At 53.4% G+C, this 18,016-nt stretch overlaps 2 protein-coding genes across 5 annotated transcripts in view; one reads left to right on the forward strand and one right to left on the reverse strand.

Annotated features, from left to right (window-relative positions):
• Nucleotides 1–10,838, reverse strand: part of LOC105497172 (interleukin 4 induced 1) — a 40,199-nt gene extending 29,361 nt beyond the window's left edge. For 2 of the 3 annotated variants that reach the window (XM_071087511.1, XM_071087510.1), the window contains exon 1: nucleotides 10,704–10,838. The gene's annotated coding sequence lies outside the window, so the exon portion shown is untranslated. Of the gene's footprint in view, nucleotides 1–9,158; nucleotides 9,245–10,703 lie in introns of those variants that run through there. The other variant, XM_071087507.1, reaches the window with a different exon arrangement.
• LOC105497174 (activating transcription factor 5) lies at nucleotides 10,642–15,413 on the forward strand. 2 transcript variants are annotated; one of them, XM_024797695.2, is made up of 3 exons: nucleotides 10,642–10,778; nucleotides 12,107–12,424; nucleotides 13,881–15,413. In XM_024797695.2, the coding sequence occupies exons 2-3, from the start codon at nucleotides 12,247–12,249 to the stop codon at nucleotides 14,570–14,572; spliced, it is 870 nt and encodes a 289-aa protein (XP_024653463.2). In that variant the 5' UTR covers nucleotides 10,642–10,778; nucleotides 12,107–12,246; the 3' UTR covers nucleotides 14,573–15,413. The 2 variants fall into 2 exon arrangements, with proteins under 2 accessions (XP_024653463.2, XP_011766338.2); XM_011768036.3 differs by lacking the exon at nucleotides 10,642–10,778 and adding an exon at nucleotides 11,565–11,810.
• The last annotated feature ends 2,603 nt before the right edge of the window (nucleotides 15,414–18,016 follow it).

Below are 18,016 nucleotides of genomic sequence, written 5' to 3' on the forward strand. Positions count from 1 at the left end.
ACTGTCCTCTCTCTCCTCCTTAGGCCACCTGGCATTCTGGTCCCATTTTCCTCCCTGATGCCTTTCAACCTACAGGCATAACCGGCTTGCATGAAGGACCTGTGTGGAGACAAAGGAACTGGGCGTGTATAGCTGTGTGTCTGTCAGCTCCGCAACGGGAGAAGCTGTGATGGACCAGGCTGTCTTTTCCCCAGACTGTCACTGGAACTTTTACTGCATGTTCAGATGTTTAATGTTTCAAGGCCTAAATGTTCCTGTTTGCTCACTACCTAGGAGGCCGCACCACCCTGCCACAACCCAGTGACATTGGTGGGTATTTAAAAAAGTAAAAACGAGGCCGGGTACAGTGGCTCATACCTGTAATCCCAGCGCTTTGGGAGGCCGGGGACCGGGGCGTATCACCTGAGGTGGGGAGTTTGAGACCAGCCTGACCAACATGGAGAAACTCCATCTCTGCTAAAAAAAAATTACAAAATTAGCTAGGTGTGGTGGTGCATGCCTGTAATCCCAGCTACTCAGGAGGCTGAGGCGGGAGAATCACTTGAACCCGGGAGGCGGAGGTTGCAGTGAGCCGAGATCGCAACACTGCACTCCAGCCTGGGCGACAAGAGTGAAACTCGGTCTCAAAAAACAAAAAACAAACACACTCATTTTGTGAATAGGTAGTATGTTCACATTGTTCTAGCTCAAAAGGTACAAAAGGGAATACTGTGGCCTGTCTTCCCTGAGTCCCACAGCCACCCAGCCCTGCTCCCTGGAGATAGGTTGCTATTTCAAGTCTTTGCAGCGACTTGCTGTGCATTTAAGCAAAAGCGTGGTTTGTACTATCCCCACCTGCATACAAAAGGCAGCCTGCTAGATGCACTGTTCTCTACTGTTCTTTCTTTATGTATCCTGGAAATCATTTTAAGCAGGTTTATTCTCCTCACGCGGGTAGATGAAGAAACCAAGGCCCTCGGAGGGGGCCGACTTGCCCAGGGTACCAAAATCCTGCCTCTGCCACTTGCTACACAGGACGGCCTCAAGGCAGTAGCTAAATGATTCCTGGATTCACTGGTTCTCAACCTTCTCCCCTTCTTTCCCTTGAAGTCACTTCATGGCTAATTAGCAATTACTTTCTCCTTTCCACTCCCCAGGCCCAGAAGCTACCAAAGGAGCTCAGATGGTGCCAGCAACAGCAATTTTCCCCACAGGAAAAATGAATGAGCTAAGACAACCCCGGAAAAGTCAGGAAACTGCCAGAGAGAGACTTTAATGAAGATTCTAGAACCACTGCTCTTAATATGAATAATAGGACTGGAAGAGATCTGAGGAATACTCTGGTGCCAACACTTCTTCCTTTTTGGCCAAGAACTTTTCTTTTTTTCCCTTGTATTGAAAGATTTTTTTCCCCTCTACCTAACTGCATTAAATTTTTTTTTTTCTAAGACAGGGTCTCACTCTGTCTCCCAGGCTGAAGTGCAGTGGTGGCAATCACAGCCCACAGCCTTGACCTCCCAGGTTCCAGTGGGCCTCCCACCTCAGCCTCCCTAATAGCTGGGATTACAGGTGTGTGCCACCACGCTGGCTTTTTTTTTTTTCCTGCGACAGAATCTCGCTCTGTCACCAGGCTGGAGTGCAGTGGCACAATCTCAGCTTATTGCAACCTCCGCCTCCCGGTTTCAAGTTATTCTCCTGCCTCAGCCTCCCAAGTAGCTGGGATTACAGGCACATGCCAGCACACCCAGCTAACTTTTGTATTTTTAGTAGAGACGGGGTTTCACCATGTTGGCCAGGATGGTCTCAATCTCTTGACCTCGAGATACGCCCACCTCGGTCTCCCAAAGTGCTGGGATTACAGGCGTGAGCCACCGCGCCCGGCCCAGGAGTTTCTTTTTAGGGTGATGAAAATGTTCTAAAATTGTGATGGCTGCACAACTCTGTCAGTGTACTAAAGCCACTAAGTTGGACACTTTGATAAACGCATATGGATTATACAGTATCTCAATAAAGCCACTCAACCAACCAACCGGGGGGTGCTGGGAAGGGGTTGAGAGGCCACAGTGAGGCTGTGGAGGCAGACAGACATCAGGCTCAGAGCTGACTTTAACCCGAGGGCAATGGCTTGGGCAGAGTTTCTAAGGGCAGGCCCATGCCCTCCTTGGGGTGGCCGGTAATGCTGGTTGAGAACAGGCTGGGGAAGAGCCTAGAGCTGAAACGCTCTGGTCGGTGGTGCAGGCACAGGACACCAAGGCCTGGAGAGGGACTGAGGCATGAGGGCTGAGGGACTCTGAGAGCAGCGGACAGGCGTGTGTGGCGGGGGAGGAACGGCGCACACCTGTGCCCCTCCACAGCCCCTCCTCTCGTCAACATCAGCTTCCCCAGGGACAGACAGTGATGTTGGTGGGGGAAGGAGGGAAGGGCCCAGGCCGGGCTGTGGTGGAGACGGTTGCTATGGAGGTTTCTCTGGGAACCAGGTGAAGGCAGCCAGAGGATGGGGGCAGGGTGGCTTTCATTTTCAGAACTGGAACCAAATACAGCACCTTCCCGTCTCGGCGGCCATCTCCACACCCATATTTCGTGGCATTTCTCACTCACTTAACTTTCCCCGGCAATGTGGTGAGGGGAAACTATCATGGTTCCCACTCATAAATGAGCAAACTGAAAAAGGTGAGAGGACTGAAATCACCTGCATCAAGTCCCACAGCCAGTAAGGGTTGGCCCAGGCGTCTGGCCCCACAGCTGAGCTCCTAACCACACCGAGCCTCGCTCCCCACTGCAGCCACCACCACCACCATCCCCTGACTCATCCAGTCCCCCTTCCCATTCTCCAGAGACTTTCTGGGCCATCTCCATGACCTTCTAGACCAGCCTGGGCTTCACTCTCAAATCCAATTCAGGATGATCCGCCCGCCCCAGCTGCAGATGAGGGCCTGAGGCTCCTGCAGGGAAGAGAGGGGCGTCCGCTGCTCACCAACCCCCATCCATTCCTGCTCTGTGGTAGGTCAGGAAGAGGGCAAGGGAGTCTGCATCAAACTGGGCGAAGGCCTGGCGCTCTGATGGCCGCTGACCTCAAAACTCTCCATGGGGGGTACGCCCGTGCCCGTTGAGGGGGCACCTAGGGGGTCTCGTGAGGCCCTCCCACTGTGGCTCCCCGCCTCCGCCTCTCTCGCTGCAGCTCCTACCATGACCATCCATCCTATGAGTGCTGGCTGGGCTCAAGCCCGGGTACTCTCCTCTGTGCCCTAGTGACCCTGTAGGAACCACACGTCCTGGGCCAACCGAATGCAGGAGCAGGCTCCTCTGGACGCAGCGGTGGCGGCTCAGCCTTCCATCTTGGCAGGATGAGCGCATTTGCTGCGAGAAAGCAGCCCCAACAGCAGGGCCCTGGTGCTCTCTTGCTGGACAAACTTTCCAGAACACCAACCCCAGGCCAGGCCACCACGACCACGAGGGACCGAGACAAGCCCACTCCTGAATCACGCCTCAACACAGACAACACCATGTCCAAACCACAGAAACGACCAAACACCCCCTGGCTCAGAGCTGCTGGCTGTTTCTCAACTAACCCCGGCACTGGCTCCCTTTGCTTCTCCGGGCTCTAGGTCAAACAGATCCACATCATGGGCTTGCCCCTGACAGCCCAACTCCTAAAGTTAGTCCAAATGCCTCCTTATTGAGGTGCCCTGCGGGTCCCTGTGGGGGACAGTCTTCCTGCGGCAATGAGTAATGTGCTCCTGCTGGCCTCTGGCTGGGGGCGTGGACGGCCGGCTAGGAAGAGAGTAAGACACTAGCCCCGCTTCCAGCAGGCATCCTGACCCTCAGGAAGCATTCTCTAGACCGCCTCCTCTGCTCCCCAGAAACACTGTCCTCCTCTACTTCACATGGGACAGGGCTGTGTTGGAACGAGGCCCTGCTCTGTCTCACTGCTTCTAAAGTCCAGCACAGAGGGGTCTAGCCCCAGTCCTCGGAGACTCTTAGAATGAGGGCTAGGTTTCCTTTTGCCCTCTGCTACGGGCAGAGAGGATGACAGCTGTGGGGAGGGGAAGTCACAGAGGGCCAGCGGCCTGAGTCCTGTCCACACTTGTGGTTTGCTGGGGTTTTCCAGGTTTTTCTGAATTACTTGCCTACCTTTAAAACTTGGATGTCACAGAAAAAAAAATTCTGGATTTCTAGCTTCTCCTGTGAAGCCAGCAGCTCAGCGCCAGCAGCGAGCGCTGCCAGTGTTGCTGCGGCCCCGGTGCCTTTCAGGGCCCCAGGAGCTTCTGGGGGCCACCCCTCCCTCTGGGCCTGACATGGGCCCGAGGTGGTCAGCAGTTCACCGGTCCAGGCCTCTTCCCCTGTCAACCCCCTGCCCCTCCACACTGCCCCGAGGTAGTTCTACGATTGTGCCCGTTTTACTGATGAGGTGATCACAGGTTGGGAGTGCGGTGTCTTGTCCGAGGCCACTAAGCGGTAAGTGACGGCATCCTGGGCTCTAGGACACTGGTGTCAGCTGTTATCAGTTTGCTGTGTCCTTTTTTTTTGCGTAAGAGCTGTGACTGCTTCTGCTGAAGGGACAAGAGTGGCGCAAGGGAGGGAAGGGGCTCTGGAGGACTGTGGGCCACGTGGCAGCCTGTGCTGTCTCCCAGCCCCCACGTCATCCTCTCCCCAACTGAGCTGGCCTTGACCTACCTGTCCTTGTTTGCCAGGACGCCCACCTTCAACCCCGGCACCCCTGGCCTGCGTGACCCAGTTACCCTCCCTGGCTCCTCTCAGGGACCTCAGTATCACATTCGTTGGCCTCTGTGCTGAGCAACTCATTAGAAAATGTATTGATGCCTACAGAAATAGCAACACAGGGCGGGGGGTTGTGGGGAACGATTCTGGGAATGAGGAGGGCCCTGACTTTGCCCTCGAAGTGTTTGGGGCAGCAGTCACGTAGGCAGACATCTGTGCAAGGCGGATCTGAAAGCAGAAGCAGGCGTGGCGGGAACAGGAGAATCATGCAGAGACCTGGGCTCCAGCAGGCGCTGGTTTCACCGACATCATCTCCACAGCGCTCCGGCACCGGACCTGAGCAGAAACTGTCGCTCACAGGGCACTTCCCGTATGCTAGGCCCCACTCTAGGTATTTTACGCACATTTACACATTTAATCCTCAAAACCACTGGCTGCAATGGACCATCTCATCCCCATTTTACGGAGGGGAAACTGAGTCACAGAGCAGCTGCCACTTGCTGAGGGTCACAGAACTGGTGGAGTTGGGGTGTGAACCCAGCAGGGTGGCTCCAGGGCCCATGCTCTGACCCACATTGCAGAAGGCAGCCGAGGCTCAGGCAGATGAGGGCCCTGTCTGCACTCCAGTCTACAACTGAACCCAGGTCTGTCTGATGCAAAACTCGGAGCCTTTTCCATCATGCCAGGGCCACCCTGATTGGGAAAGCACTGAGGGGTTGCGGCAATAGCAGGGTGATGGCATGGTGCAGGCAGGAATCAATAGCGTTTGGCAGTCATGAGCAGCAGCAGGCCTGAGGTGAGGGTCGGGGCTTGGAGGCCTCCCAGAGGCTACACCATGGGCCTGGGGCCGTGGAAGCTGTGCAGCATGGTGGAGGCTGAGGTCCCATCTAACTGGCAGCGTGATTTTCACAACCTCCCTTACCTCTCGGGACCTCAGTCTTGTCTCCTGCTAACAAGCCTCTGTGACCTGAGGGCCCTTCTTGGCACCAAGTCCCAGATTCTCAGGGTCCTACACGGGTGGCTGATCTCCCTCCCTCTCCCTGCCCCCCCTACTCATGCTGTGCTGGAGTTCTCCCTTATCCAAGGCTCTGCTAACCAGGAGCGGTTGCCAGGTGTGCTGGGGTCCCCAGAGAATCCCCCAACTCCCCCTCCCCGTCAAACAGCCAGGGCTGATGCAATCTGCCTGCAACCACCGCCTCACTCCCCAAGCCTGGCCCCTCCGCACCGAAAAAGAGTCCCCAGCAGCCCCACCCTTGCTTGAAGCCCCAGCTCAGGAGTTGAAGGGGAGCTCCAGGCTGGGGGAGGCCAGGACATGAGTCCTGAAGGAGCCATAAGCCTGGGTCAGCAATGTGCACATGGGGGGACTCAGGGTTCGAAGGTCTAGGGAGGAGGGTCGCAGGCAACCACTGATGACCCACTGTGAACTAGAACAGGCTGGGAGGGGCTGGAGAGTTCAGGGTGCCAACTGGCGCCCACTCAGCCTGAGTCCAGCTGCTTAGTCTGGCTGGGCTGAAGTGGGTGGGACCCAATAGCTAGAGAGAGACAGCAAAAGGGTTGAGATGGGGCGGGGGTGGGGAGGGGAAGCAGAGTCCCTGCCCAGGCACCTCTGCAGCCAGCATAAACTGCACGTAGCCAGCAATGCAACTCTCCTACTGACCAAGTTATTAAAAATTACCCAGGCTGGGCCATGCGCGGTGGTTCATGCCTGTAATCCCAGCACTTTGGGAGGCCGAGGCGGGCAAATCATCTGAGATCGGGAGTTTGAGACCAGCTTGACCAACATGGAGAAACCCCGTCTCTACTAAAAATACAAAATTAGCCATGTGTGGTGATGCATGCCTGTAATCCTAGCTACTCAGGAGGCCAAGGCAGGAAAATCTCTTGAACCCAGGAGGCAGAGGTTGCGGTGAGCCAAGATGGCACCATTGCACTCCAGCCTGGGCAACAAGAGTGAAACTCTGTCTCAAAAAACCAAAAAAACCCTAAAAAAAAACCCACAACAAAACAAAAACAAAAAATCCCAGGCACAGTGGCTCAGGCTTGTAATCCTAACACTTTGGAAGAGTGAGGCAGGAGGATCGCTTGAGCTCAGGAACCAGGAATTCAAGACCAGCCTGGGCAACATAGTGAGACCCCGCCCCCATCTCTACTTAAAAAAATAAAAATAAAGTATCCTACCTGGCCATCCTCTCAATATCCTGCAATACCAGTCTAAGTATGAGACAAAACCAAATGGAAGCACATTCCATAAAATACCCAACCAGCATTTTTCCAAACGGTCAGGGTCACGAAGGACAAGGAAAGTCTAAAGCCAGTCACAAGCCAGAGAAGGCTGCGGAGCCGTGATGCCTAAATATGACGTAGCATCCTGAAGGCATCCAGAAGGAGCAGAAAGGACATTAGGGAACAACTACCAAAATCAGAATCAAGTGTGGTCAGCGTCAAGAATGCCATCTGGTCAATGGTAACATACTGATGTTGCCTTGGTTGTGACAAATGCAGCAAAGTAATGTAAGATGTTAATGGGAAAAACCAAGTGAGGGGCATACAGAAATTCTCCCTGTTATCTTTGCAACTTTTCTGTCGAGTCAATCTAAAATTATTCCAAAATAAAAAATTTTATTTAGGCTGGGCGCAGGGGCTCATGCCTGTAATCCCAGCACTTTGGGAGGCTGAGGCGGGCAGATCACGAGGTCAGAAGTTCAAGACCAGCCTGACCAACATGGGGAAACCCCGTCTCTACGAAAAATACAAAAATTAGCCGGACGTGGTGGTGGGCACCTGTAGTCCCAGCTACTTGGAAGCCTGAGGCAGGAAAATGGCTTGAACCTGGGAGGCGATGGTTGCAGTGAGCTGAGATGGTGCCAGTGCACTCCAGCCTGGGCAACAAAGCGAGACTCTGTCTCAAAACAAACAAACAAACAAAACAAACAAACAAATAAAACCTCAAAAAAACCAGGTAGGTCTTGCTTAAGGCCGGGTGTGGTGGCTCACGCCTGTAAATCCCAGCACTTTGGGAGGCCGAGGAAGGGGAGGGGGACACCTGAAGTCAGGAGTTCAAGACCAGCTTGGCCAAACTGGCAAAACCCCGTCTCTACTAAAAATACAAAAATTAGCTGGGTGGGGTGACGGGTGCTTGTAATCCCAGCTACTCGGGAGGCTAAAGCAGGAGAATTGCTTGAATCCAGAAAGCGGAGGTTGTAATGAGCCGAGATCATACTGTACTCTAGCCTGAGCGACAGAGCAGGACTCTGTCTCAAAACCAAACCAAACCAAACCCAGTTCCCAAGTACAAGCTAGAAGGTCTTCTTAGGAGAAGATTCTGCCAGTGGGGGGCTGGGGTAGGGCACGTCTCTGCGTCCTTACCACTGGCAGTCTGTCCAACAGTCTACCCTTAATTCCATCTGCTTTTGCTCAAAAACCTATACTGAGAAGTGGAAGGAAGTTGGACTTACTGCACAGCAATGGAATGAGAACACATCCACCTTAATTATAGCAGTAACAATAACCACTTTTATGCAGCACCTACTGTGTCCCAGGCACTAGTCTAACTGCTCGACGTGGATTAACTCATTTAATCAGCCCTATGAGGTAGGCAGTTTTTTTTTTGTTTTTTTTGAGACACGGTCTCACTCTGTCACCCAGGCTGGAGTGTGGTGGCACAATCTCCGCTTACTGCAACCTCTGCCCCACCCCAGGGTTCAAGTGATCCTCCTGCCTTAGCCTCACAAGTAGCTGGGACCACAGGCACAAACCACCACACCCAGCTATTTTTTTGTATTTTCTGTAGAGACGGGGTTTCACCATGTTGCCCAGGCTGGTCTCGAATTCCTGAGCTCAAGCAATCTGCCCACTTCAGCCTCCCAGGGTGGTGGGATTACAGGCGTAAGCCACCGTGCCTGGCCCAGAGGCAGGTACTCTTAACACCACCTTGTACCACAGGGGAAACTGAGGCACCGGGAAGGGAAATGGCTACGGTCACACAGCTAATAAGAGGGGTGCAGTCAGGTTTTGAACTCATAAATCTGGCTCCAGAGTCTATGCCAAGGATGTATAAAATTTGGCTTCCTGGGGCTACATCGCAAGAACTGTCTTAGGCCACACATAAAATAACACTAATGATAGTTGATGAGCTCAAAAGAAAAAAAAAAAACACTCACAAAAAATTCGTATGGTTTAGGAAAGTTTACGAATTTGTATTAGGCTGCATTCAAAGCTATTCTGGGCCACATGCAGGCCCACGGATGGGACAAGCTCAGTTTATGCTCTTAGCTGCTACTCTGTATACTGTCTCAGTGATAACACAACCCCTACAAGCTCAAGGAAATATAGGGCAGGTGCTCAAAAGCTGGCAAAGTGGACAATAAGTGCTCTAAGGGAAGGTGGTCAGATCCCAAGAAGGGCTTCCTGCCCGCGACAAGTAAGGGAGGAGAAAGAAGCTTGTGTAAAACGCTCAATACCAGGATTCCTCCACCTTCTCTGGACCTTGATTCAGTCTCCTAACTGCCACAGAAGGGATGAAGGTTGAACTCCAGCTGGGATGTCCTGACGTGGATGGGACAAGGTGGGTTTCTGCAAGAGAGAAAAGACTGACATCCACCTCGGCTGGTGGAGGGCCCTGTGCATGAGAAGGGGCAAGATGGCTACCCTCTGACTAAAGGGAAACGGAGATCTTCCATTTTTGGCAGGGTTGGGAGATAGTTCCTATCCCGTGGAAGCTAAGGACTGTTTGAAAGCAAGCCAAGGGCAAGGGATGGAGAAAAGGACGCAGCTGGGGCCTCGATGTCTGAATCCCTGCCAGGGGATGGGGCCTGGGCACCCATCATTTGGAACGGAAGATGAGGATGGCCGGAAACAGACACTTCAGAGGAATGAGGGAGACAGAAGAACGACAGCAAGAGTTAGACAGTCCAACGTCTGCGGCTCTTGTAAGGGGGAAGGAAGAAGTGAGGCCGGGCGCGGTGGCTCACGCCTGTAAGCCCAGCACTTTAGGAGGCCGAGGCGGGCCGATCATGAAGTCAGGAGATCGAGACCATCCTGGCTAACAAGGTGAAACCTCGTCTCTACTAAAAATACAAAAAATTAGCCGGGCGTGGTGGCGGGCGCCTGTAATCCTAGCTACTCTGGAGGCTGAGGCGAGAATGGCGTGAACTCGGCGGAGTTTGCAGTGAGCCGAGATCGCGCCACTGCACTCCAGCCTGGGCGACAGAGACCGAGAGACGTCATCTCACCAAAAAAAAAAAAAAAAAAATTGAACAGGAACGTATGAGTTGAACTCTGTGCATAAGGCTTGCCAGACACCGTCTTGAGTTTCATAAACCCACCAAGGAGAGCTGATTTTTCTTATTTTACGGATAGGGAAATGAAGCAAGAGAACTTAAGCTATTTGCCCGAGGCCATCCTGGTAGGTCTGTGTTTGGGAGAGTGCTGTGACTCACGCTGGACTCTAACCCACGAGGGTTTCTCGGGGTCAGCAGTTGGGGGATGAAAACATGAAAAGTGTGTGGCTGGCAGGAAATTCTGCAAGCAGGGAAAGGGAAACAGAAATTAAATGGTGCAGGTCTCCGGGAAGAGAATGAGACTGGATCCACAAAATCACAGGAGGAAGCAGGCCCAGACCTCACAGGCAGAAAAAGAAAGAAACCAGAGTTTAGGAGGAAACCAGACCCCGGAGCTACGAGAGGGCCGGATCCCTGGCTCAAAAGGGAGGAGGGGCCTGGACCCTAGGAGTTGGAAGGAAGAGGTCGGATCCCCTGATCCCCAGGAGGAGGGGACCGGGCTGCCACCCAGTTGGGGCCCCGCGAGGGCGGGGCGCGGAAGGATCCGGGCGGGCCATGCTGCGCCACCCGAAGTATATCTGTCCCCAGTCCCCGGGGCCGCCTCATTCCCCGTCCTCAGATCACGGTCTCTTCTAACTACAGCGTTCTCCGCCTCCGCCTGCGTAGCCCCGGCCATGGCTCTGTAGCCTCGACCCCTTTGTGCCCCCAGCCCGACTCCGCGCTTACCACGCCTGCGCTCTCCGCTCCCACCTTCTTTCTTCAGCCGAGGCCGCCGCCGCCTCTCCTTGCTGCAGCCATGGAGTGAGTAACCGCTTACTTCTCCCTCTCCAACCGCCTTTCCCGCCCTTTCGCAGCTCGTGGCCCTCTTTAGGGAGCCCTGGGGGGAGGGGAGCTGCGAGCGGGGAATCACGGTCGCGCAGGCGCAGAAGAGGTACGGTGGGCCGAAGGCGCGCGGCTGCGCATGCGCACTGGGCCCGGAGCCGGGTGGGAGAGTTCGAGAGACTCGATGTTTGTCAGCCGGCGTGTGGCTGCGCCTGCGCACTCCAAGGGAGGGTGTGGTCTTTTTCTAAACGATTCTGTGCGTGCTTGGTTGTTCCTGCGCAGTAGCCTACCAGTGCCCCGTAATGAATGAGCGCGGGCCCTGAGTGTCCGCGCATGCGCACTGATCCCCAAGAAGGCGGAGGTGTAAAGCAATTGGACAGCTCGGAAGACGTAGCATGCGCTTTGGCCCTTGGCGCTTAGCCGCGTGTGGACGGCTGGCGTTCGGGTAGCAGTTCTCTGCCTGCCCCCTCTACCCTCCTCCACCCTCCCTGCTCCACGTTGCTCTGGCTCACAGCCCAACTTCCTTCCTTTTAAACCAGGCACCTGCTGAGGCGGGGACTGGCTTAGATTGACAGGGGAGAAGGCGGGGCTTAGAGGCAGCCCTCTAAGTGGGTGGGGCTAGAACCACTGTCGTCACGATGGGTGGGATTTCGTGAGCCCATTGTGAGAAGGGGCGGGGCTAAGCCAACCTTTAGGTGAGGGGTGGGGCTTCGATGGGACAAAGAGGCGGGGCCTCTGGGGAATCGGAGAGGGGCGGAGCTAAATAAACAATGAGGGGCGGGGCTTGGAGGGGCAGTGGCAAAGCGAGGAGTGGGATTTGAGTGGATAACATTGCTGAAGGGCTGGGGCCTGGGGCAGTTCCCCTGGGCACTGGTTTGGGATGGAAGCTAGGAAGGCAGTGGGGCCAAAAGAAAATATTTTAGGGCAAGGGGCGTGGCTGGAAGAAAATGTCCCTGGAATTGAGTTTTTCCATGAAGCGGAATATTCTGAGGTGGATGGGAGGGGCCTAAGGTAATTCCCCTGGGAGACCCTTAGGTTTCTGTATTGGGGGAAAGGGTGGGGTATCGGTCCTACCTTAGGACCTAAAGAAATTCCCTTGGGAGTGGGTGGGGCTCAGATTTGGGTAAAGAAAGGGCAAATTTAGAATTCGGAGAGGCTGAGGCTTAGTTATAAACTGTGGTTGGAAGGGGGAGGGAGGAGCCCCGTGGACGTGCCTGGGGGTGTGGCTTGGCTTCCCCATGATTTTGGCCGGTGGATGAGGCTTTCCTGACCCCACGACCCCACCCACTCTTGTCTCACACGTGTAGGTCTTCCACTTTCGCCTTGGTGCCTGTCTTCGTCCAGCTGAGCATCCTCCAGAGCCTCGTCCCAGCTGCTGGTGCAGCCGCTCCTGTTGCCATCAGTGCCCTGCACCTGTGCTACAGCGCCCTGCACCTGTGCTACAGCCATGTCACTCCTGGCCACCCTGGGGCTGGAGCTGGACAGGACCCTGCTCCCAGCTAGCGGGCTGGGATGGCTCGTAGACTATGGGAAACTCCCCCCTGCCCCTGCCCCCGTGGCTCCTTATGAGGTCCTTGGGGGAGCCCTGGAGGGCGGGCTTCCAGTGGGGGGAGAGCCCCTGGCAGGTAAGGGCAGGTGGAAGGTGGAGCAGGGGAGTGGAGGGCAGGGGAAGATGGGGGAGGAAGAATTCATCCATGTATTCATTAAATGTTGAGTGCCTACAATGTGCCAGGCACTGTTTTAGGTGCTGAGGATACAGCTGGAAACAAGAAGAACATGGTCTGTACCCTCCAGCAGCTCATACTGTGGAGAGTAGACCAGAGGCAAATTAAATGAGAGTGTATTGGAATAAGTCAGAAACACTTAGCAGCTGAGCTACAAAATGACAAAGGGGACCTAATTCAGAGTGGGTAGCCAGAAAACTTTCTCTAAGTAGGTAACATGTTGACAGAGGCATAAAGGATGGGAAGGAAGCCAGGCATGGTGGCCTGTAATCCCAGCACTGTGGGAGGCTGAGGAGGGAGAATTGCTTTAGTCCAGGAGTTCAGGACCTGGGCAACATAGCAAGGCCTCATATCTATAGGGAAAAAAAAAAAAAAAAAAAAATTAGCCAGGCATGGTGGCGCATGCCTGTAGTCCCAGCTACTTAGGAGTCTGAGGTGGGAGGATCGCTTGAGCCTGGGAGGCCTAGGCTGCAGTGAGCCAAGATGATGCCACTGCACTGCAGCCTGGGCAACAGAGTGAAATCTTATCCCTTAAAAAAAAAAAAAAAAAGGAAAGGAATGAGCCAGGAAAACACCCAAGGGAAGAGCATTTTAGTTGGAGGGAACTGCATACGCAGAAGCCCTCAGGAGGCAGGAATCATTGTATTCATTACTGTATCCCAAATGCTTGGCACATCGTGGGTTTTCAGTAATTAATGAGTAAAGATGAAACAAGGTGTATCTGTGTGTAATGTGATCTAGTTTGCCTTTTAAGAACAGAGTAAATACAGACACCACAGATACAGAGTACTCAGTAAAGGAGATGTTGGAATGGTTGAAGAAATGCTTAATTGACTGTTGGTTGAGTCACTGGTTGGTTGGCTGGTTCTGTCTTTTTTTATTTCTTTTTTTATTTTTTAATTTTTTTTTCCCCTGGACCCTCCTATAGGTTAAGACTGATTCTCTCATTGGCTAATTTGTTGGTTTTTGGTCAACTGGTTCATTGGTTGATTAATGGGTTGATTGATTGGTTGACTGGTTTATTTGGTTGGTTGGCTGATTCCTTGATTGATTGGTTGACGGGTTGGTTGGTTGGTTGATTCGTCGGTTGGTTGGTTGGTTGAGTGGTTTGTTAGTTGGTTGGTTGATTGCTTGGTTGACTGGGTGGTTAGATGGTTGATGGTTGGTTGGTGGGTTGACTGGTTTATTGGTTTCTTCACTGGTTTATTGGTTTGTTGACTGGTTTGATGATTCACTGGTTAGTTGTTTTACTGAATGAATGGAACAGATGCGCCTGAATGAGATGTGAGTGAGCACCCAACTAGGCAGAAGACCAGCAACTCAGGAAATTTTGTGTCCCTCCCCACTTTCATCCCAGGTGATGGCTTCTCTGACTGGATGACTGAGCGAGTTGATTTCACAGCTCTCCTCCCTCTGGAGCCCCCTTTCCCCCCAGGCACCCTCCCCCAACCTTCCCCAACCCCACCCGACCTGGAAGCGATGGCCGCCCTCCTCAAGAAGGAGCTGGAACAGATGGAAGACTTCTTCCTAGATGCCCCGCTCCTCCCGCCACCTTCCCCGCCGCCGCCGCCACCACCACCACCACCACCACCACCACCACCACCACCACCAGGCCCCTCCCTCTCCCTGCCCCTCCCCTCCTTTGACCTCCCCCAGCCCCCTGTCTTGGATACTCTAGACTTGCTGGCCATCTACTGCCGCAACGAGGCTGGGCAGGGGGAGGTGGGGATGCCGCCCCTGCCCGTGCCACAGCAGCCCCTTCCTCCTCTTCCACCTCAACCTTCTCGCCTGGCCCCCTACCCACATCCTGCCACTACCCGAGGGGACCGCAAGCAAAAGAAGAGAGACCAGAACAAGTCGGCGGCTCTGAGGTACCGCCAGCGGAAGCGGGCAGAGGGTGAGGCCCTGGAGGGCGAGTGCCAGGGGCTGGAGGCGCGGAATCGCGAGCTGAGGGAACGGGCAGAGTCCGTGGAGCGCGAGATCCAGTACGTCAAGGACTTGCTCATCGAGGTGTACAAGGCCCGGAGCCAGAGGACCCGTAGCTGCTAGAAGGACGGGGGTGTGGCTTCTGGGGGCTGGTCTTCAGCTCTGGCTCCATCATCCCCCTGCCTCCACCTTCATTCCATATGTCTCTCTTGGCCGGGCACAATGGCTTATGCTTGTAATCCCAGTACTTTGGGAGGCCAAGGCAGGAAGATCGTTTGAGGCTAGGAGGTCAATACCAGCCTGGGCAACATAGTAAGACCCTGTCTCTATTAAAAAAAAAAGCCCTTCTTCCCCACAAAACCACCCAACTCCTCTCTGATTTTATCCTTTTATTCTCTCTCTGCTTTTATCACCTCTCTTGTGTATTTCTGGATTTTCTTCCCTCTTCTCTCCTCTAAATCATTAAATGTTTGGCCTTAGTCAATGTCTGTGCCCGTCACATAACATCCAAGGCACCGAGGCCCACGGGGAATACAGGAAGCAGCTGGGAGCTTGGAAACCTGGTCTCTTGAATTTCAAACCTGGTTTCTTGCAGTTGGTTGGGGTGAGTGGAGTGGCTACAGGATAGGGCTGAAGGACTATGCAAATGAGGATGTAATTCAGGGCGGGCTTTGAGAAGTGGACCCATATCCTACAGGCAAAAAGCAGGCTAGGTGACCTTGGGACACTATGCTAAGGGAGGAAGCCTAAAGGCAGCCAGGTTTACGGAGCGGGAAGATGAGCAGGCCAATGGGAGGAGGGGCAGGGCAGGACTGTAGTTGGTGACTGGCTGTTCATTTTAGCTGTGGGAGAAAATCTGTGTTTTGTGAAGGTGTTGGAGAGGGGCTGTGTCTAGGTGAGGGATGGTGGAGTACTGATTTTTTGGGGACGTTATGAGCAAAAATAAAATGAAGCATTTCCTCTGGCCTGTGCATCTTGTCTTTGAGAGAAGCAGCTGGGGAGAGGGTGACCTTGTAATCCCAGCACTTTGGGAGGCCGCCGAGGTGGGCAGATCACCTGAGGTCAGGAGTTCAAGACCTGCCTGACCAACAAGGTGAAACACCATCTCTACTAAAAATACAAAATTAGTTGGGTGTGGTGGCGCGAGCCTGTAATCACGGCAACTTGTGAGGCTGAGGTAGGAGACTCTCTTGAGTCCGGGAGACAGAGGCTGCAGTGAGCCGAGATCGTGCTATTGCACTCCAGCCTGGAAAACAAGATTGAAACTCTGTCTCAAAAAAAAAAAAAAAAAAAAAAAAAGTGGGAGGCTGAGCGCAGTGGCGCACGCCTGTAATCCCAGCACTTTGAGAGGCTGTGCCAAGTGAATTGCTTGAGCCCAGGAGGTGGAAACCAGCCTGGGCAACATAATGGGAACTCATCTCTACAAAAAATAATTTTAAAAAAATGGCCGGGCACTGTGGCTTACGCCTGTAATCCCAGCACTTTGGGAGGCCAAGGTGGGTGGATCACCTGAAGTCAGGAGTTCGAGATCAGCCTGACCAACATGGTGAAACCTCGTTTCTATTAAAAATACAAAATTAGCCGGGCATGGTGGTGGGTGCCTATAATCCCGGCTACTTGGGAGGCTGAGGCTGAAGAATCCCTTGAACCCTGGAGGCGGAGGCTGCAGTGAGCAGAGATTGCACCATTGCACTCCAGCCTCAGCAGCAAGAGTGGAACTCCATCTCAAAAAAAAAAAAAAATTTAGTGGGGCAAGGTGGTGTGCACCTGTAGTCCTACTTGGGAGGCTGAGGCAGGAGGATCACTTGAGGTCAGAAACTGGGGACCAGCCTTGGCAACATAGCAAGACGCAGTCTCTACAAAAAAAATTAATTGGGGCCGGGCGCCTTGACTCATGTCTGCAATCCCAGCACTTTGGGAGGCTGAGGCAGGCGGATCATTTGAGGTCAGGAGTTCGAGGCCAGCATGGTGAAACCCTGTCTCTGCTAAAAATACAAAAATTAGCTGGGCATGGTGGCGCCCGCCTGTAGTCCCAGCTACTTGGGAAACTGAGGCAGGAGAATCACTTGAACCCAGAAGGCAGAGGTTGCAGTGAGTCGAGATCGTGCCACTGCACTCCAGCCTGAGCAAGAGAACAACACTGTCTCGAATGAATGAATGAAAAAAAGTATTCTCCACCCATCTGCAAAGCCTCTTTCTTTGCAATAGTGCTGAATTTTACTGGAGCCTTGTGCGCCTGGACAACAGTGACAGTGAAGAAATCCCCCTACTTTTCCAGCTCAGGTGTGATGGCTGACACCTGTAATCCCAACACTTTGGGAGGCTGAAGTGGGAGGATCGTTTGAGCCCAGGAGCTTGAGACCAACCTGGGCAACATAGCGAGAGCCTGTCTCTACAAAAAGTTTTTTTTTTTTTGAGACGGAGTCTCGCTCTGTCCCCCACGCTGGAGTGCAGTGGCTCAATCTCGGCTCACTGCAAGCTCCGCCTCCCGGGATCCCACCATTCTCCTGCCTCAGCCTCCCAAGTAACTGGGACTACAGGCACCCACCACCGTGCCTGGCTAATGTTTTTGCATTTTTAGTAGAGACGAGGTTTCACTGTGTTAGCCAGGATGGTCTCAATCTCCTGACCTACTGATCCGCCTGCCTCAGCCTCCCAAAGTGCTGGGATTACAGGTGTGAGCCACGGTGCCCGGCCCAAAAAGTTTTGAAAAACTAACAACAAGAAATCCTCCCGCTTTTTTGTATTCCAGGAGATGACTTACTGAGAAGAACCACCCTTCCATATATGACTTAGATAAGACTTGAGGATGAACCCCTTGTCTGCCAAAGACAAAGGCAGACATAGACCCCCCCAAATTCCCATTTCTTTGTCTCATACATGATTAGCTGCACTGTTTTGTCCCCAGTGATCAATTGAAACAAAATGCTCGTTTAACCTAACTTTCTCCTCACTGCCCGGCCTCTGAATTTCAGTCCATCCACAGCCTCAGCCAGAATACAGCCCCTCCTTAAGCACCTCTCCCGAGAAGAATAAAACATTCCCTGGTCTATTGTCCTGTACAGTAGCCCTTGCATCTTATTGCCCCACAGCTGGTTTTTTCGAGCCTTGTTTACTCCTCCCCATAAAGAAAAAGTCCTTGGCTGTGCACGTGGCCTGTACCTGGGGTCCCAGCACTCTGGGAGGCTGAGGAGGGTCACTTGTGTTCTGGAGTTCCAGAGCAGCCTGGGCAACATAGTGAGACCCTATCTCTACAAAAAAAAAATTAAAAATCAGCCGTGCATGGTGGCACGTGCTTGTAGTCCCAGCACTCTGAGAGGCTGAGGCAGGAGGATCCCTTGAGCCCAGGAGTTTGAGCCTGCAGTGAGCTGTGATCATGCCACTGAATGCCAGCCTGAGTGACAGAATGAGACCCTATCTCTATTTTATTTTATTTTATTTTATTTTATTTATTTATTTTTTTTTGAGACGGAGTCTTGCTCTGTTGCCCAGGCTGGAGTGCAGTGGCCGGATCTCAGCTCACTGCAAGCTCCGCCTCCCGGGTTTATGCCATTCTCCTGCCTCAGC

Source organism: Macaca nemestrina, chromosome 20 (assembly GCF_043159975.1).
Source record: "Macaca nemestrina isolate mMacNem1 chromosome 20, mMacNem.hap1, whole genome shotgun sequence".
Classification (NCBI taxonomy): Eukaryota; Metazoa; Chordata; class Mammalia; order Primates; family Cercopithecidae; genus Macaca; species Macaca nemestrina.

Bases quoted from the DNA above. Each gene is read 5' to 3' on its own strand.
- LOC105497174 (XM_024797695.2), top strand. From the start codon at position 12,247: ATGTCACTCCTGGCCACCCTGGGGCTGGAGCTGGACAGGACCCTGCTC. The intron at 12,425-13,880 runs GTAAGGGCAGGT...CTTTCATCCCAG, and splicing joins GGGGGGAGAGCCCCTGGCAG to GTGATGGCTTCTCTGACTGG.